The sequence below is a fragment of the Arachis ipaensis genome, chromosome B4 (assembly GCF_059453495.1).
Source record: "Arachis ipaensis isolate K30076 ecotype BB chromosome B4, ASM5945349v1, whole genome shotgun sequence".
In the NCBI taxonomy this organism is placed as follows: domain Eukaryota; kingdom Viridiplantae; phylum Streptophyta; class Magnoliopsida; order Fabales; family Fabaceae; genus Arachis; species Arachis ipaensis.
Genome location: NC_142439.1, coordinates 65061077 through 65082461, shown reverse-complemented (window position 1 = coordinate 65082461; position 21385 = coordinate 65061077). Strand labels below are relative to the sequence as shown.

The following is a 21385-nucleotide window of genomic DNA, read 5'->3' as shown; positions in this document are numbered from 1 at the left end:
AAAAAGAAGGAAGATCTACAAGGGGAGAAAATTAAAAAATATCATAATTACACCCCTCTTAGGGTATCCCTGGTAGATGTCTACAAAGAAGTCTGCCATACGGAGAAGATACCCCCAGCTCGACCACTCAAAGGCAAAAGAGGAGGAGGAAATCGGAACAAATACTATGAATATCACCGAGTCCGAGGGCATTCCACCAACGAATGCGTCGACTTAAAAAACATCATAGAAAAATTAGTAAGAGAAGGAAAACTAGATCGGTTTCTGGCCACCCGAGATGATGATCAAAGAAAGAGAAGAAGGGAGGAAGATGTCGGACGAGTCGAGCGATCACCTCGTACGCCAGAAAGACATGTCCATATGATACACGGAGGATTTGTAGGAGGAGAAATCTCCAAATCATCCCGCAAAAGATATCTCAAAGAAGTATATCATGTCGAAGGAAAGGAGGTAGCTCCTGACATCCCTGCAATCACATTCAACAAAGAAGATGCATCCGGTATCATCTCAGGATACGACGACACCATGGTCATCACCATCATACTGGCAAACGCCAATCTCCACCGCACATTAATAGACCAAGAGAGCTCCGCCGACATCTTATTCAAAACTGCCTTCGACAAGCTCGGCTTAGAAGAAAAGGAGCTTAGAGCATACCCTAACATCCTGTTCAGACTAGGAGATACCCCAGTACAACCGTTGGGATACGTGTCACTACATATAACCTTCGGAAAAGGGAACCAATCCCGAACACTCAAGATAGACTACATCGTAGTCGACGTAAGTTCAGCCTACAATGCCCTAATAGGTCGGACAACACTAAATCAACTCGGCGCAATAGTCTCAACTCCACACCTATGCATGAAATTCCCAACTACAGAAGGGATAGCCACAATAAAAGCAGATCAAAAGATGGCACACCGTTGTTATAACGAAAGTCTAAACCTCAGAGGCAGAGGACAAGAGTTCCATACAATTGAGCTTGGTGGAGTTCAGAGACGAGAAGAACTCCGTCCACAGCCCGAAGGAGAAATAGAGAAAGTTCAGATCGGAGATACCTCGGATAAAACAACTAATATTGGCACGATCCTGAAGGGAGACGCAAAAGAATTACTGGTACAGTTCTTACGAGATAATGTCGATCTCTTTGCATGGAAAGCTGCAGACATGCCATGCATAGACCCAAGCTAATGAGTCACAAGTTGGCGGTATATCCAGGATCTCGGCCGGTACAGCAGAAACGAAGAAAACTTGGGCCAGAACGATGCCAAGCTGTGGAAGAACAGGTACAAGCACTACTGGAGGCAGGATTCAGAAGAGAAGTCAAGTACCCACTATGGCTAGCTAACGTCGACTTGGTGAAAAATCAAATGGGAAATGGCGAATGTGCACCGACTACACCGATCTCACCAAAGCCTGCCCAAAAGATCCTTACCCACTCCCAAGTATCGATGCTTTGGTAGATGCTTCATCTGGATATAGATACTTCTCGTTTATGGATGCATATTCTGGATACAACCAAATCCCCATGTATCCACCAGATCAAGAAAAGACCTCGTTTTTAATGCTAAAAGCAAATTACTACTACATTGTGATGCTTTTCGGTCTCAAGAATGCGGGAGCTACGTATCAAAGGCTAATGAATAAAGTCTTTTTAGATCATATCGGAAAGATCAAGGAAGTCTACGTGGACGACATGTTAATAAAGACACAAAGCGAAGAGACATTACTGTCCGACCTGGCTCAAGTGTTCGACACTATAAGGAAGCATGACATGCGACTCATGTAACGACCCAATTTCTGGTACGTCATGATCATACTAGAAACTAAGCGCTACCAACTTGTCTACCTAATTATTATCTATTATTTATTATATGAGCCTGATTCGTTGTTAAAAGCGTAGTTATTTTACGAGGTACTTTTTTATAAAAAAAACATTTGGATTAAAAACAGAATCATTTATAATCAATCCACAAATAGTAACAGATAAAACATTTATAAATAACCATACATAAATATATCACAAGCAGTTGATATCATTCCGTGATCTAGCCTTTATTAGAGTATAGCCTTTTAGTTAGAACACCCCTAGATATAGCTAAATAATATCTATATACATATATATACATACAACATCCCAGGTCCTAACCAATTCAAGAAGTCCCTAAGCTGGCACCCAGGCTAGCCTAGACTCTATACTCACCTAGTCCCTCTAAACTACTAAAGCGAAGGAAAGTACGTTCTAGGTCTTCAAAACTCAAGTCAGGTGGAACGTCATCAAAAGGTGGAACATCATCTTCTACTCCTCTGCACGATCAGACATTGCCATATGACATCACTCCAGTACCTCATCAAGTAGCCACATAACAAGAGTCTCGTACATAGGATTTAGGTTAAAGTTCGCGTACAAACGGGGTGCAGACGCTGGCTGGTCTCACCGTATATACATATGAACAGAGAACGGGATTCACCCTAGACTCAGAAGACTACCTAGAGCAGAATCTTCTTTGCAGAACAGTCATCAGCAAACTACGGAAGGGTACTCATGCTTCCATCTGAAGAGGGAAGGGAGAGAGAAGGGGTAAGAACTGGGGAGTTCTTAGTAGGGTCGGGGTTATTAGTTACGTTCATTAATTTCGTGTTGTTTAGCAGATAAATAGCAGAATACCGAGAAGCAGTAGACAGATGAAATAGATAAATAGAGAAAATAGAGAAAACAAAAGCAAAACACAAACAAAAGAATACAAGAAAAAAAACAGAGACACAGAGAATAGAATGAAAACAAAGAAGGCATACATTCAAACAACAATCATAACAGAGGAAATGCGCAACCAAATATGATGCATGTCTAGCCCTAGTGCAGGTAATGAGCTCATTTGTCGGTTACATACCCGCTCCCGACGTTACCCAGCAACCTCTGTCTGGATAAGGCTTTCCTGTTGGCAATACCCACTGCAAGCAACCTTTGTCTTGCAGGGTGGCACTTATTAGCCGATATACGCCCAACACACTCACTGTAAGCAACCTCTGTCTTACAGGAGCAACAACACAGTCACTGTATGCAACCTCTGTCTTACAGGAGCAACAACACAGTCACTGTAAGCAACCTCTGTCTTATAGGAGCACACTAATCTTGATACCTCTGTAAGCAACCTCTGTCTTACAGCAAAGCATTATAGCAAGGCATCCCAGGAAAGCACTCTCAGTGGTTGTACCACCATCTATCTGACTGTCTCAGTGCAGCAGATGATCATACAAATAACTCTGTAGTTGCCTTAATGAACAAATGAACTTTCAACAGGCCTTCTGCTTGTTCTCTATTCTCTTTATCATATTACTCTTTTCTCCTTATATCTCTTTACTCTATTCTAGTTTCTCTTTTCTCTGTATCTCTTTACTTTGCTTTGGTTACTCTACTCTGATTTCTCTGCTTAACATATGTATTTAAAGCTTATGTAAATTTCGGTATGAATAGTTAGTCTGTCCCAAGTATAGGTTCATTAAGTCTATACTGAAACAGTTTAACTTTTCATATTATACCTAACCCTAGTCGCAACTCGAGAACAAACTATGTTGCCCTAGTTTGTTCACTAGTCTCTGTCTATTTTTCTGTAATTAAAACCTTACAGACTTTTCTTTGGTTCTTATATTTTCTTCAACTTTTTATCTTTCCTTTATCTTTGCCTCACTAATATGTTCTTACCACTCCCTAAGTGTTTTATGAAGGTAATTATGAGATTCTGTGCTTAAAGTTGTCTTTCTAAAACTTTTACAGAAAACTGCAATTTCTGTATTATTTTATTATTTTTATTAAAATATTATTTTTAATTAAATATTATTATTTAATATTTTATTATTATTTATTATTTTATCATTAAATTTTCAAAAATTACGTTGCTTTCACCTTTTAACCTTTAAAATTAACTTTTTACACTGGTAACTTTTAATATTTCTACTTTGACCACCCTAACTTTCAGAAATTACCAAATAACCCCTCAAACACCAAAATAATTACAACCTTGCCCTTTTTAAGATCTAAAAGGTGTTCTTCAATGTTCTTCACCACAATCAAAGTGTTCTTCATGTTCTTCATAAATTCTTCAGATTCTTTCTCTGTTTTCACCCATTTTTCAGTCTTTTCAGTAACCGATTTTTACCATAATTCATAATAAATTCCCAGCCACTAAAACCCCATATTTTCTACATGATTTTAACACAAATTAAACCCCAATTTAATGCCTAGGTTTCTTTTTTCTAGCAGCCCTCAAGAACAACATTCATTGCTTGAATATTATCAAATTTCATCAAAATTTCAACAAACTTTCACCAAGAATAACTCATATAAGCAATCAATTTCAAGCATAACCAAACCATATCATAATCACACATCTCAAACACAATCAATCAAGATTATATTCGTAACACTCTACCTGGTTTTGCTGCTCCTAATTCAGTTAGACTTTCAGGTGGTCCTTTAGCACTTTTTCCTCCTAAATCACATCAAAAACAACTTTAAATCCAAAAACTCTTAACTAACCAAATCTCCCTCAGCACGTTAGAAAGTGATTTCTAACCTTATACTTGCTGGAAAGTCACGTTTCTTGGCCCTCAAGTCAAGTTAAGCATGATTCCTAAGGAAGAACATCAAGAAAACACATATTTAAGCATGTTTCCTTGAAATTGAATTAAAAGGGAGATGGTGCAGCCAACTCACCTTGATTCCAGCCTTGATAAGTCATATGATCATGTAGATAAAGAAGAGAGGATCATTTTGGTCGGATTGGAATTTTGATTTGGGTTTTAGTTCAGCAGAAATCAAGCTTTGAAGATTTGGAACTAAGAACTTTTCTCTCTTTTTCTCTCTTGGAAATTTCGGCCACAAAATGAAAATGAACCAGCCTTGGGGGTTTTGGGGGTATAAGGTGAGTTGTGATTGGTTGGCTTGGAGGTGGATTAAAATAATATTAAAATATCTCATGTGTATAACTACTAAAACTAGATGTATCGGAACACTTGTAAAAACATCTCTAAAAATTATTTTCTGAGCTACTAGCATAAATGACACTAGTAACATATTTATTATGAGAATACAACATGTATAATGAGGCCTTAGCATTGCTAAAGTTCTGAGTGCCGGTGCTAAGCTGCACCAGTAAACTGTGAACTCGGTTAAACCGATTTCCTGTTTTTAACTAAAATAGACCAGGTAACCTTATAATATCATTCAAGAAGATTCTAATACTAATATAATGATAATATTATCCTATTATCTCTCTTCTCTCACAAATCGAGTCCAGTTCATCAAACTGAGACTATTTACGAAAAATAGAATCAAAACTCTTAACCGATACGGTTCAAAAACTGGGTTTTTCGTGACTACGTTATCGAGCGTGCCTCAGAAAAGGTTCTATCTTAAAGATGACATAATGACAATGAGGATTGAGATACTTGATGATATATCAGAGGTTCTCCCCTTACTGATCTTCCGGAGGATTCCGTGCCTTCAGAAAAGATCTCGCATACTCGAAAATCAGGGTTGTTACATTCTACCCTCCTAAAAGAAAATTTTGCCCTCAAAATTTCAGCCACGTGCAGAATCCATCTTCAAGTGATCTACTTTCTTCAAGCCATCCTGACGAAGAGGTAGGTCCGTTCCTTACAGCATCCAAATCTAACATAGTCATTGCCATGTATATCATAACAGCTATTAGGATAGCTGGTCTCACATCGATTCGTCGTTCGAAACTTGATTAAACCATGCTTATTCACAGTCATTGAGGTCTTATCCGCACCAAACAATTAACATTAAGGTGATCAGTCTTAATATCTCAAGTTAAGTACGAACATTCCCAAAATGAGCACTCATAGACATTCATGCCAAATGTATCTTAAAGATACCCTAACGGCATGAGACATACAAGCAGAGTATGCAATGAAGCATAGTCAGTCCACTCCCCAGGCTCTACTGGGAACAAACTGCTCTGATACCAAATTGTAACGACCCAATTTCTGGTACGTCATGATTATACTAGAAACTGAGCGCTACCAACTTGTCTACCTAATTATTATCTATTATTTATTATATGAGCCTGATTCGTTGTTAAAAGCGTAGTTATTTTACGAGGTACTTTTTTTTAAAAAAAAAATGTTTGGATTAAAAACAGAATCATTTATAATCAATCCACAAATAGTAACAGATAAAACATTTATAAATAACCATACATAAATATATCACAAGCAGTTGATATCATTCCATGATCCAGCCTTTATTCTAGTATAGCCTTTTAGTTAGAACACCCCTAGATATAGCTATATATATATATATATATATATATATATATATATATATATATATATATATACACATACAACATCCCAGGTCCTAACCTGTTCAAGAAGTCCCAAAGATGGCACCCAGGCTAGCCTAGACTCTATACTCACATAGTCCCTCTAAACTACTAAAGCGAGGGAAAGTACGTTCTAGGTCTTCAAAACTCAAGTCAGGTGGAACGTCATCAAAAGGTGGAACATCATCTTCTACTCCTCTGCACGATCAGACATTGCCATATGACATCACTCCAGTACCTCATCAAGTAGCCACATAACAAGAGTCTCGTACATTGGATTTAGGTTAAAGTTCGCGTACAAACGGGGTGCAGACGCTGGCTGGTCTCACCGTATATACATATGAACAGAGAACGGGATTCACCCTAGACTCAGAAGACTACCTAGAGCAGAATCTTCTTTGCAGAACAGTCATCAGCAAACTACGGAAGGGTACTCATGCTTCCATCTGAAGAGGGAAGGGAGAGAGAAGGGGTAAGAACTGGGGAGTTCTTAGTAGGGTCGGGGTTATTAGTTACGTTCATTAATTTCGTGTTGTTTAGCAGATAAATAGCAGAATACCGAGAAGCAGTAGATAGATGAAATAGATAAATAGAGAAAATAGAGAAAACAAAAACCAAAACACAAACAAAAGAATACAAGAAAAAAAACAGAGACACAGAGAATAGAATGAAAACAAAGAAGGCATACATTCAAACAACAATCATAACAGAGGAAATGCGCAACCAAATATGATGCATGTCTAGCCCTAGTGCAGGTAATGAGCTCATTTGTCGGTTACATACCCGCTCCCGACGTTACCCAGCAACCTCTGTCTGGATAAGGCTTTCCTGTTGGCAATACCCACTGCAAGCAACCTTTGTCTTGCAGGGTGGCACTTATTAGCCGATATACGCCCAACACACTCACTGTAAGCAACCTCTGTCTTACAGGAGCACACTAATCTTGATACCTCTGTAAGCAACCTCTGTCTTACAGCAAAGCATTATAGCAAGACATCCCAGGAAAGCACTCTTAGTGGTTGTACCACCATCTATCTGACTGCCTCAGTGCAGCAGATGATCATACAAATAACTCTGGAGTTGCCTTAATGAACAAATGAACTTTCAACAGGCCTTCTGCTTGTTCTCTATTCTCTTTATCATATTAATCTTTTCTCCTTATATCTCTTTACTCTATTCTAGTTTCTCTTTTCTCTGTATCTCTTTACTTTGCTTTGGTTACTCTACTCTGATTTCTCTGCTTAACATATGTATTTAAAGCTTATGTAAATTTCGGTATGAATAGTTAGTCTGTCCCAAGTATAGGTTCATTAAGTCTATACTGAAACAGTTTAACTTTTCATATTATACCTAACCCTAGTCGCAACTCAAGAACAAACTATGTTGCCCTAGTTCGTTCACTAGTCTCTGTCTATTTTTCTGTAATTAAAACCTTACAGACTTTTCTTTGCACTACAACAAATATGGCCTTTAGCAACGCCAAATTTTGCAACGCCTTAAAACCGTTCTCTTAGATAGGTTTAGACAACGGTTTTTTAAAGTGTTACTGGTGAATTTCATTTTTCATCAATTTCTAGCAACACAGTAAAACCGTTCTGTTTGACTATTTTAAAGAACGGTTTTATAACCGTTACCATGTGTTGGCTTTAAGCAACGATTTTTTATTGTTGTTTAAAGAATTGCACAAAAGAAACGCATTAAAACCGTTGCCGAAATGCTACACTTTAAAACCGTTCCATTAGATTGTCTTAGACAACGGTTTTTACAGTGTTGCTGTTGAAGTTCATTTTTTCATTATGCTATAGTAACAAAATAAAACCGTTCTCTTTGACTATTTTAAAGAACGGTTTTACAACCATTACAACAATTATTTATGAAACAACCATTTTCTAATATTATTTAAATAATTATACAAATTAAACAATACTAATAAAAATAATTTCAGATAATTATATAAATTGAAATTATTTTTTCTATAAATATTGAATTTATAAAATACTCAAAATCTATTGCTATAAATAAATAACAAATATTATTTTTAAAAAATAAAATTGAAATAAGTTTATTATAAATATTATATATTATTATAAATATATAAAAAATATTATATTTTGAACATATAAAGCTAAAATAAATTTATAATAAATATTATATATTTATAATAAAAATATATAATATTTATTATAAATATTATATATTTTTATTATAAATATATAATAAAAATTAATATAAAGAAATAAAATTAAAATAACAATTTTTCCCTAATTCATAAACAAATACAGCGAATTGAAGAAATTAAAGTAATAAGAAAGCATAAGCCCTCATCTTCTCTTCGAAGTAAACCAGCAAAGAGCGAAGAACGCTCTTCCTCCTTCCACCGACCGAACCCTAACCCAGCCATCAGAATCAGAGACGCATCGCACCACAGCTCTCCATGAAGGCGTAAATCGCACCATCATCGCAAGTCACCAGGAAGCCCCAAATCGCAACTCACCATCCACGCACCATCATCGTTGCTGCGCTGCGTTCTTCCCAAATCGTCGCTGCGCTGCGTTCTTCCCGAATCGTCGCTGCCTCCTTCTTCCCGGTGTCGCTGAGTCTCTCCTCTCCGCGGCGTTGGTGCTTCTCCCCTCTCCGAGGCTTCACTGCTTCTCCACGGCGTCCTTGATCTCCCCTGTTCTGCTTCTGCTTCGCTGCTTCTACCTTGCTGCTTCTGCTTCAGTGTTTTGTTTGGCTGCTACTGGTTTGCTGCTGTTGCTTCACTGCTGCTAGTTTGCTGCATTGGCTGTTTGTGGGTTGTCATCTGTGGTAAGTCTCCTTCTTTGATTTTCTGTTTCTTAGTTAGGGCTTGATTGGTTGTTGGGTATTTTTGTTAGCTGTGGAAAGTGGTGATATTTGTGAACATGAGCAAGATGAGGGTTGAATGTTGACTGAGCTTTGGTTCTGGTTTGAATTTGGTTTGAATTTGGACTGGGTACTTGTGGTTTGAATTTTATTATCTGCGAGTAGTGTGTTATGGACTGCTTGTATCTGCTTCGTTTATTTTAGCCTTGTATAATGTTATTATTTGAGTGAGTTGTGGACTGCTTTTCATATTGGTTGGTTTCATCTGGGATAACAGAGGAATTTCATGCTTATTCCAACTATTTGACTTAGAGATCAGCATAAATTCTGCTCTTCTTCCTACATGCCTCAATTAACCAGGATAAATATTTATTATTTTAAATATTTGATGGAAAATGTGATGCTTATAGATTCTCTCCATTCTTGATTCGCAGTTACAATGACCAAATTCCAATCGATGACCCCTTTGAACATATGTATGTAATACTGGTTTTAATGGCAATCTGGCTTGCTGCTTCTCCGATTTCTGCTCTTCTTTTGTTAAGCATATCAATGGATAAGTCAATTTTATAAGCATGTAGCATATTGCAAGCTAAGCTTTAGCAGAAAACCAAAAATAGCATCATTTCATTTGAGCTAATACATTTTTCTTTAATTTGTTGTTAACAAATAATGAAGTTCCAACCCATCAGGATTGACAGGTAGGTGACTGTTGGACGCTGACTCATCATAATGCACAAAAATCAAACCTTAAGCAAGGTTTTTATTAACAACAAAAACAACTGAAATTCTCATGAAATGTTAATTCCGATTATATCCAAAATAATAATTATTATGGGGGTTTGGAGGATGTCATTGTTAGACAGATAGACTTAAACACAGTCCCATATAGACTTAAACACAGTCCCACATATGTTGCTTTCATTCTTCAAAGTTCAAACGGCTACTTGTTTATAGCTAGCATTTTCTATTTGTTATTTTCTATTTCATTCTTCTAATCCTTCGCTCTTTGCTTTGCACCATTCTTTACAGTTAGCATTTTCTATTTGTTATTTTTTATTTCTTTCATCATTATTATTAATATTATTGTTTACTGTCTTATTTATTTGGGTGCCCCTTTTATCTACTTTTCTTAATAATTAATTATGGTGACTGATGCATGTCTTGTGAAGGGAACCCCCACACCAATATCAGCCTTTCATTTTCAACATGTGTCACTTGTGACTCATCACACATTAGGAACCACCCCTTCCTCTCTTTCTTTTCTAAAATCTTCTTATCAACCACAATTGAAATTACGATGTGTTAGTTTGTGAACTAAAATTTAAAGAGTAATTATAATATTATTCTGCTAATTGATAATTCTATTGTTTGATTTTTTAGTTATATATCACTTTTGAAAATAAGATTTCTAAAAACTGGTTTTAAAAGTGAATTTTTTGTTAAAAGATCTGGTTATGAATTACTTATATTTTTATTTTTTGTTGCTGTTTTAGTTTGTCTCTTTAAAACCAGAAAAAGAGAATCAAATAGCGGATCTCTCTGTAGCTGTGATTACCTTAGACATTGAGCTACACTACAGGTAAATCATTTAATATATTATCTTTTTAAATTTTTTTGAACATTTAATTGTTAAGAATATTTATTGATTAATTGTTTGCTTAAGCTTCTTTGCATAGTTTGTTAGATACAAATTGTTAGTCTCTTGATTGGTTGAGATGTTCTCTTTCAAACATGTGTGGTTGACTTCTAGAAATTTTTTAGAAGCAATAAGCTCTTGATTAGAAAAAATCACTTATAGTTAGTCTAAAACATATGCCCGTGTTCTTTTATTTTAGTTGACAAAGTAATGGACAAAGGGTAGACTAGTTTACCAAGACATACTGAGGGTTACCAACATGGTGTTAATTCATTTTTGGATTTTGCCTTTTCTAGAGGTAGACCACAACGACAATAAATTCTTTGTCCTTGTTTTATATGTAATAACTTTAGTTGGGGGTGAAGGGATGAAGTTTATGATCATTTAATAAGTAAGGGATTTCAAAAAGGTTACACTGTGTGGGTTCATCACGGCGAAAGGATAAGTCACATAGATAGTGAATCCGATGAGAGTGAAGTCCATGAAGGATTTGTCGACGACATTCATGGGCTGCTAAACGAGACGTTTTGGCATGTGCTTGAAGGAGATAAAGATGCTGATGGGCCAAACGAAGATGCAAAAAAGTTTTATAACTTGCTTGAAGAAGGAAAACATGAGTTATATCCTGGCTGTAAAAAATTTTCGACACTATCATTCGTTATCCGATTGTATTTGTTGAAGACTCTTAATGGTTGGAGCAACACATCCTTTACTGCTCTACTTGAATTACTGAAAGAAGCGATTCCTCATTTGAATATTCCTGATTCTTTCAATAAAATCAAGGCCATGGTAAAAGATTTAGGACTTGGTTATAATAAAATTCATGCTTGTCCCAACGATTGTGTTCTGTTCCGGGATACATATGAAGATGATGAATTTTGTCCAATTTGTGGAGCTTCCAGGTACATAGAAAATGTTGAGGTAGATATAGAAGTTGATAAGTTAAAGAAAAAACCTGTGCCTGCGAAGGTTTTGAGGCATTTTCCCTTGATTCCAAGGCTTAAGAAGCTGTTCCTGTGTTCCAAAACAGCTGAATCATTAAGGTGGCACGATGAACATCGTTCAAAGGATGGAAAGTTAAGACACCCAGCTGATGGCCAATCATGGAAAGACTTTGACAGGCTTCATCCCAATTTTGCTAAAGAATCTCGTAACATAAGATTAGGGATAGCTAGCGATGGATTTAATCCATTTAGAACCATGAGCATCTCCCATAGTACATGGCTGGTAGTTTTGGTCGCATACAATCTTCCTCCATGGTGTTGCATGAAACCAGAGTATGTCATGATGTCCTTGCTCATCCCTGGACCATGTTTGCCTGGAAAAAGCATTGATGTGTATCTTCAGCCATTAATTGAAGAGTTGAAGGTTTTATGGGAAGTTGGAGTGGAAACATATGATGCTTCAAAGAATCAAACTTTTCAACTACATGCAGCACTTTTATGGACCATAAGTGACTTTCCAGCTTATGCTATGTTATCCGGTTGGAGCACAAAGGGAAAGTTAGCATGTCCTTGCTGTAATTATGACACCTCATCTTGTTATTTAAAACATAGCCGGAAGATGTGCTACATGGATCACCGTAAATTTTTGGCTATGGATCATCCATATAGGATGGACAAAAGATCTTTCAATGGCGATGTTGAATTGAGGTCTTCACCAGCTTTATTAGATGGGGAACAAATTTTTGAAGATTTAAAAGATTTTGAAAATGTATTTGGAAAGAAGCAAAAAAATAAAATTGATGGTCCATGGAAGAAAAGGTCTATTTTCTTTGAGTTGCCATATTGGAAGCAAAATACATTGCGCCATTGTCTTGATGTTATGCACATCGAGAAAAACGTATGTGATAACATAATTGGAACTTTATTAGACATTCCAGGAAAGTCCAAAGATCATGCAAATGCTCGTTACGATCTCAAAGATATGGGCATAAGAAAAAAACTTCAACCAAAGGAGATAGATGGTGGCAAGAAAGCAAAAATTGCTAAGGCTTGTTTTAACCTTACTAATCAAGAAAAAACCATTTTTTGTAATATTTTGAAGTCAGTAAAATTGCCATCTGGTAGTGCCTCAAATATTTCTCGGTGTGTTCATGTTGCTGAAAAAAGTTATCAGGCTACAAAAGTCATGATGCTCATTTTATGTTGCATTATTTGTTGCAAGTAGCTATAAAATGCACAATGCAGAATCAAGTAGCTGGCCCTTTAATTTATTTAGGTTCATTCTTTCGTTCCTTGTGCCAAAAAGTTGTTGAAAATGATACAATAGAGCATTTGGAAGTAGATATTAGAGAGATTCTATGCCAATTGGAAAGAATATTTCCTCCTAGTTTCTTTGATATAATGGTCCATTTGCCTATTCATCTGGTAAACGAGTTGAGGTTGGGTGGCCCAGTTCAATTTAGGTGGATGTACCCCATTGAGAGATATCTGTGTAGGTTAAAGTCCTACGTTCGCAATAAGAGCCGCCCCGAAGGTTCAATTGCTGAAGGATATTTAGCCGAGGAATGCTTGACATTTTGCTCAAGGTATTTAAGTCTTGATGTAGATACAAGGCTGAGGAGGACACAAAATTATGATAATTGCAGTGAAGCTGACGTATGCCATGATAGCTACTTTGCATGCTTGGGGCGACAAATTGGTGGAAAGAGGAAAGGGCAACCTTTTTCTCTAGATACCAACTCAAAAATACAAGCTCATCGGTACATCTTATTCAATTGTGATAAAGTTAAAGACTACATTAGGTATTTTTCTTATATATTTTCCAATTACAAATTCTCTATTAGCAAATTTAACTTACTCGCTTTTTACTTACTTTAGAGAGTATGAGGAACATGTCAACAATCAAACTAAAGGTAGAAAATGGAAGAAGGCAGAAACTCTAAGCCATGATTTTAGTGAATGGTTCAAAGAGCGTGCTTCTCATGAAGATGTTCCGAAACAACTTAAAGATTTGTCTAGAGGCCCAAACACAGTTGCAAAACGATTTTCTAGTTATGTAATCAATGGCTACAAATTTCAAACTAGAGAACATGATGCAAGCCACACAACTCAAAACAGTGGTGTGACTTTGGTGTGCGAAACACCAAGCTTTGCTAGTGCCAAGGACAACAACCCAATGACAAAAGCTGTAACATATTTTGGTGCAATAAATGACATAATTGAGTTAGACTATTATGCATGTTTCAAATTTATTCTTTTCAATTGTGATTGGTTTGAAGTTGAGGAAGAGAATTTTGGTCTAACTTCAGTTCACTTTAATAAAAGATGTTCTCGGGATGATCCTTTTGTATTAGCTTCACAAGTCCACCAATGCTTTTATATTCAAGACCCTTTTAACGAAGACAAGCATTATGTCATGGACACAATGCCAAGGGATTTATTCAATATGTATGATGGGTATGATGTTGAAGCCGAAGAGTCTAATCAGAAGGACCCCTTTGATCAAGCGAATAATTTGTTTGTCCCAAAGGATAATTGTGAAGTTCAATGGACTAGAGAAGACATGCCAAATACAATCATTGAGAAACCTTCACTTGATCAAGCTGAATATGATGATGAATCTGATCTTTAAAGAGATTTCTCTTCTCAACATAGAATAATTTTTTTGAGTTTTATTTTTGGTGTAATTATTTATGAACAGGTGCATTTCTTATAGATTCTTGGTTCTTTTAATATGTCATCTGATTTTTTTCTGTTATGTTAATAGATTTTATTTCTTTTTTCAAAAAATGTTCAAAAAATTCATTGAAAATGAGATAGATTCAAAGTCAAGTGCTGAATTACGTGCAAAGTTCTTCAAAAATATGGAAGTTAAGCGAGAAAAGATGTCTTTCGGTCAGCAGCAACATCAACCACCACCACCACTTAAGAGGATAAAAACCCTTAGTGATAGGGAAAGGGAGCATCTGTTAAGAAAAAATGGTGTCCAAGCAAATGATAAGTAGAATTTTGTAGAAAAGCCAAAAGTTGCAAAAGAAAAAGGGCAGAATTTGAAGAAAAGTAAAGTACAGAAGGAAGCAAGTATGACTCACTCACAAGGATCAACATGTAGACAAGAAAAGGAACTTCCTTCTAAATCTACTGCTATGGCTCACAAGAATACTACAGAAGTAGATTCTAGAATGAGTCAAGATTTGAAGAGAAAAGAGACCACAATTGAATATGATATTGAAGATTGTGGCAGCTTGCAAGAAAGGCCAACTAAGAAGGGAAAAACACGTCAATTTGCTTCAATGCTGATTGAATCATTTCTTAAACTTAATAATGAACCTGATGGTGAAGAGCAATTAGATGAGAATAAAGGAGATATTATAGAGGAGCAGGACAAGGATTATATTAATCCAACTGAGGCTGAGAACTTAGACAATACTTTGAAAGGTAAACTTTTAGTTATGCATGCTTAGTGGATTATAGGGGGTTAGGAACTAGGAAGTTATATCTGATTTATAGTGGATTTAGGTTGAACTTTTTGGTTGCTGCTGATGCCTGGAATGTTCTCTTCTCAAATTGTATAGTGCGTGCTGTTTTATCCTTGTTAATGGCTTATTATGCTAATTTTTATATCGCTGCTGATTGCCATTTCTGCTTGCTGCCATTTAATTCATATAAATTGATCTTGATTAGTGCTGATTTGATTTTAGTGAGTTCATATGGGTTGATTTTGCTGTTTATTTAAATTCAGAAACGTCCTATTTACTGCCAGAGTGCTGTCGAAATTTCTCAATTTTTTCCCTATTTATAGTTTCTTAGTTTAATTAGTTTGTTCAGTTTTTGTTAAATTAGTCGATTTAGCTATGCATGCTTAGTGGATTATAGGTGGTTAGGAACTAGGAAGTTATATCTGATTTGTAGTGGATTTAGGTTGAACTTTTTGGTTGCTGCTGATGCCTGGAATGTTCTCTTCTCAAATTGTATAGTGCGTGCTGTTTTATCCTTGTTAATGGCTTATTATGCTAATTTTTATATCGCTGCTGATTGCCATTTCTGCTTGCTGCCATTTAATTCATATAAATTGATCTTGATTAGTGCTGATTTGATTTTAGTGAGTTCATATGGGTTGATTTTGCTGTTTATTTAAATTCAGAAACGTCCTATTTACTGCCAGAGTGCTGTCGAAATTTCTCAATTTTTTCCCTATTTATAGTTTCTTAGTTTAATTAGTTTGTTCAGTTTTTGTTAAATTAGTCGATTTAGCTATGCATGCTTAGTGGATTATAGGTGGTTAGGAACTAGGAAGTTATATCTGATTTGTAGTGGATTTAGGTTGAACTTTTTGGTTGCTGCTGATGCCTGGAATGTTCTCTTCTCAAATTGTATAGTGCGTGCTGTTTTATCCTTGTTAATGGCTTATTATGCTAATTTTTATATCGCTGCTGATTGCCATTTCTGCTTGCTGCCATTTAATTCATATAAATTGATCTTGATTAGTGCTGATTTGATTTTAGTGAGTTCATATGGGTTGATTTTGCTGTTAGTTTAAATTCAGAAACGTCCTATTTACTGCCAGAGTGCTGTCGAAATTTCTCAATTTTTTTCCCTGTTTATAGTTTCTTAGTTTAATTAGTTTGTTCAGTTTTTGTTAAATTAGTTGATTTAGCTATGCATGCTTAGTGGATTATAGGTGGTTAGGAACTAGAAAGTCATATCTGATTTGTAGTGGATTTAGGTTGAACTTTTTGGTTGCTGCTGATGCCTGGAATGTTCTCTTCTCAAATTGTATAGTGCGTTCTGTTTTATCCTTGTTAATGGCTTATTATGCTAATTTTTATATTGCTGCTGATTGCCATTTTCGCTTGCTACTATTTAATTCATATAAATTGATCTTGATTAGTGCTGATTTGATTTTAGTGAGTTCATATGGGTTGATTTTGCTGTTTGTTTAAATTCAGAAATGTCATGTTTAATGCTAGAAAATGTCATATATAATTAGTATCTTTGTATAGAGACAACAGTGAAGAAAACACGAGGACCTATACAATGCTTGAAGATTCATGCAAGACAGTTGGAAGATAGAGAACAAATTACTCTAGATAGTGAAGGAGAGGCAATTGGTCCTACTGATGAAGTTGTAAACAACTTGAGCAAATTTTTGGGCACAGTGGCAAGGAATTCAGATTTTTGTCCATTAATTTACACAAATTGGAAGGGGATTAAAGATAAAGAAGCCATTTGGGAATATGTTCAAGTGAGAACTTTAGTCTTGTTTCTTTTAGAAAGTATTTGGAAATGTACACATGTATTTTATTCTTACTAGCAAAAAATAATTGTGTTTTATAGGCTAAATTCATTATTCCAACTGAAGGAAAGAGGATGGTCCTTGCTCGTATCAATGACAACTGGAGAAGGTATAAGACTACAATAAAGCAAACTCATTTTCTGCCATACAAATCTGTTAATGAGATGCTAAAAAATCGTCCTAAGAGCATACCTGAGAGTCATTTTCGCAAGTTAATTGCTTATTGGAGAACTGAGAAAGTTAAGGTAAGACATGTGAAACTTAGTGTAATTGTTTATGCAATTATATTATAACATATATGAGTGAAGTTTGATGATTTGTTGATAATACTTGTCTCTTGTTATGTAGAAAATGTCTGCGCAGAATAAGAAAAATAGGGCACAACAAAAATTTAGGCATCGAAAGGGACCAATAAATTTTGCAAGAATACGTGCAAGATTGGTACAATTTTTAATTCTTTATGAATTTGTTTGTGTATGTGTGGTGTGCCTTTTAACTCTATATAAATGCTATTTGAATTGGACTTATAGGCTGCTTCTAAGGAAAATAATGAACCACCTACTCAAGCAGAAATGTTTGTTGAGACTCGCGAAAGTACAAAGGGAAAACCATTGGATGAAGACACTCTGGATGTTATAGTAAGTATTAATTAGGAGTTAATTTGGTTAAAATAGGTTATGGATTTCTTGTATCTTGGCAATTTGTCCATCACTTGTAGTTATTTTTATGCTTGCGTTGAGTTAAAGAATCTTGGCATTATTTTTAATCTCTATTATTTGTTTCGATGTTGTCAAATGATATATGCCTTTAGTCCAATTGTGTATTTACTCTTATTTTATTACTATTATTTTTCTTCACATTAATATAGGCACATTTGCAAGCTGAGAATAAAAAGTCTAAAGAATCAGCAATTAGAGCTTTCCAATCCATATTTGGGAAAGAGAAGGCAGGGAGAGTGCGATGTCACGGAAGAGTAACCACACCAACTTTGTTGAAGAAAAATGAGGAAATTGCCACCCTTAAGCAGCAACATGCAACTGAGAAAGCAACATTAGAGAATAAGGTTGATGTGATGCAAAAAGAAGTAGATGAACTAAAATCGCTTGTTAAGATGATGCTGCAACAAAAAAGCTCAGGAGTGGACCTTGACATCTTAGCTGCTCAATTAGGAAGCACTTTAGGGGATCCGAACAATAATGATGCGCATGAAGAGGTATTATTTGTTGTTAAAGTTTCTATATGTTATCATATCTTAAAGATGTGTAGTTTTATATTTGATTTTTTTTTATGTTTACAGGAAAACTATGTTGAAGGGGAAATCGAACTTGATTAAGGTCAACTTTTTAAAAGCAAATGTTATAGGGTAAAGTCATGAACTTGTGGACATGATGACTATTTGCTACTTAGCTATTTCAACTCTCTTTTTTGTTATTATATTTTTTGCAAACTTAGATGATATTGTGGATCTTACAACAATTTTTATAAGTTAGATTTGATGGGAAATATTCAATTATTTTTCTTTAGTGACTTAATTCAAATAGTTTAGAATATTTATTGACACTAAACAATTAAAAAAAACTGAAATTAATTTAATTCACGAGAAAACTATTGTAAATAAAAAATTATATATCACAAAAAATCGTTGTCAATAGATACAAAAGACAATGGTGTTAAAACCGTTGTCAAAGAGGACTACATAATAAAACCGTTGCCAAAACGCGACTCTAAAGGTAACGCTTTAAAACCGTTATTTTAGATGACTATAAAATGGCAATGGTATTAAAACCGTTGCCGAAAATGACATCAACTGTAACGATTTAAAACCGTTGTCACAGATGGCTATAAACTGGCAACGGTTCAAAAACCGTTGCCGAAACCTGGCACCAACGGTAACGGTTTAAAACCGTTGGCTATGTGAATAATAAAATGACAACAGTTTAAAACCGTTGCCTATCCAGTTACGGTTTTAAACCGTTGTCATGTTAATAGGAACGGTTCGAAACCGTTGCTTATTGAGTAACGGATCAAAACCGTTGTTTAAAATTTTTCGTCAAAACCGTTGTCTTAGGCACTAACTGTGGCAACGGCTTTTCTGTTACCGTTGCCTTAGGTAAAAAACCGTTGCCTTTGAGCATTGGTAACGGCCGCATATACCACAGGTCAAAAACCGTTGCCAAAGCGTTGCCTAAAGTTTTGGGAACGGTTTTTCAATCTACGGCAACGGTTTTTGACCGTTGCGAAAAGCCTTGTATGTTGTAGTGTTGGTTCTTATATTTTCTTCAACTTTTTATCTTTCCTTTATCTTTGCCTCACTAATAAGTTCTTACCACTCCCTAAGTGTTTTATGAAGGTAATTATGAGATTTTGTGCTTAAAGTTGTCTTTCTAAAACTTTTACAGAAAACTGCAATTTCTGTATTATTTTATTATTTTTATTAAAATATTATTTTTAATTAAATATTATTATTTAATATTTTATTATTATTTATTATTTTATCATTAAATTTTCAAAAATTACCTTGCTTTCACCTTTTAACCTTTAAAATTAACTTTTTACGCCGGTAACTTTTAATATTTCTACTTTGACCACCCTAACTTTCAGAAATTACCAAATAACCCCTCAAACACCAAAATAATTACAACCTTGCCCTTTTTAAGATCTAAAAGGTGTTCTTCAATGTTCGTCACCACACTCAAAGTGTTCTTCATGTTCTTCATAAATTCTTCAGATTCTTTCTCTGTTTTCACCCATTTTTCAGTCTTTTCAGTAACCGATTTTTACCATAATTCATAATAAATTCCCAGCCACTAAAATCCCATCTTTTCTACATGATTTTAACACAAATTAAACCCCAATTTAATGCCTAGGTTTCTTTTTTCCAGCAGCCCTCAAGAACAACATTCATTGCTTGAATATTATCAAATTTCATCAAAATTTCAACAAACTTTCACCAAGAATAACTCATATAAGCAATCAATTTCAAGCATAACCAAACCATATCATAATCACACATCTCAAACACAATCAATCAAGATTAAATTCGTAACACTCTACCTGGTTTTGCTGCTCCTAATTCAGTTAGACTTTCAGGTGGTCCTTTAGCACTTTTTCCTCCTAAATCACATCAAGAACAACTTTAAATCCAAAAACTCTTAACTAACCAAATCTCCCTCAGCACGTTAGGAAGTGATTTCTAACCTTATACTTGCTGGAAAGTCACGTTTCTTGGCCCTCAAGTCAAGTTAAGCATGATTCCTAAGGAAGAACATCAAGAAAACACATATTTAAGCATGTTTCCTTGAAATTGAATTAAAAGGGAGATGGTGCAGCCAACTCACCTTGATTCCAGCCTTGATAAGTCATATGATCATGTAGAGAAAGAAGAGAGGATTATTTTGGTCGGATTGGAATTTTGATTTGGGTTTTAGTTCAGCAGAAATCAAGCTTTGAAGATTTGGAACTAAGAACTTTTCTCTCTTTTTCTCTCTTGGAAATTTCGGCCACAAAATGAAAATGAACCAGCCTTGGGGGTTTTGGGGGTATAAGGTGAGTTGTGATTGGTTGGCTTGGAGGTGGATTAAAATAATATTAAAATATCTCATGTGTATAACTACTAAAACTAGATGTATCGGAACACTTGTAAAAATATCTCTAAAAATTATTTTCTGAGCTTCTAGCATAAATGACACTAGTAACATATTTATTATGAGAATACAACATGTATAATGAGGCCTTAGCATTGCTAAATTCATCAGAGAGTGCCGGTGCTAAGCTGCACCAGTAAAATGTGAACCCGGTTAAACCGATTTCCTGTTTTTAACTAAAACAGACCAGGTAACCTTATAATATCATTCAAGAAGATTCTAATTCTAATATAATGATAATATTTTCCTATTATCTCTCTTCTCTCACAAATCGAGTCCAGTTCATCAAACTGAGACTATTTACGAAAAACAGAATCAAAACTCTTAACCAATACGGTTCAAAAATTGGGTTTTTCGTGACTACGTTATCAAGCGTGCCTCAAAAAAGGTTTTATCTTAAAGATGACATAATTACAATGAGGATTGAGATACTTGATGATATATCAGAGGTTCTCCCCTTACTGATCTTTCGGAGGATTTCGTGCCTTCAGAAAAGATCTCGCATACTCGAAAATCAGGGTTGTTACAACTCAATCCCGCAAAATGCACCTTTGCAGTAGAAGCGAGCAAATTCTTAGGTTTCATGCTCACACAAAAAGGAATTGAAGCAAATCTGGATAAATGCCAGGCCATACTCAACATGAAGAGCTCAACTTGTGTCAGAGAGGTAC

General features: G+C 35.4%; 1 protein-coding gene and 1 pseudogene across 1 annotated transcript; both read left to right on the top strand.

Annotated features, from left to right (window-relative positions):
* Positions 1-11616: 11616 nt before the first annotated feature.
* On the top strand, positions 11617-13087 carry LOC148567731 (uncharacterized; annotated as a pseudogene).
* Positions 13088-14920: 1833 nt separating this feature from the next.
* LOC107609447 (uncharacterized) lies at positions 14921-18403 on the top strand. The gene is made up of 7 exons (XM_088484602.1): positions 14921-15212; positions 16778-17019; positions 17112-17315; positions 17419-17511; positions 17601-17708; positions 17939-18283; positions 18368-18403. The coding sequence occupies exons 1-7, from the start codon at positions 14921-14923 to the stop codon at positions 18401-18403; spliced, it is 1320 nt and encodes a 439-aa protein (XP_088340728.1).
* The last annotated feature ends 2982 nt before the right edge of the window (positions 18404-21385 follow it).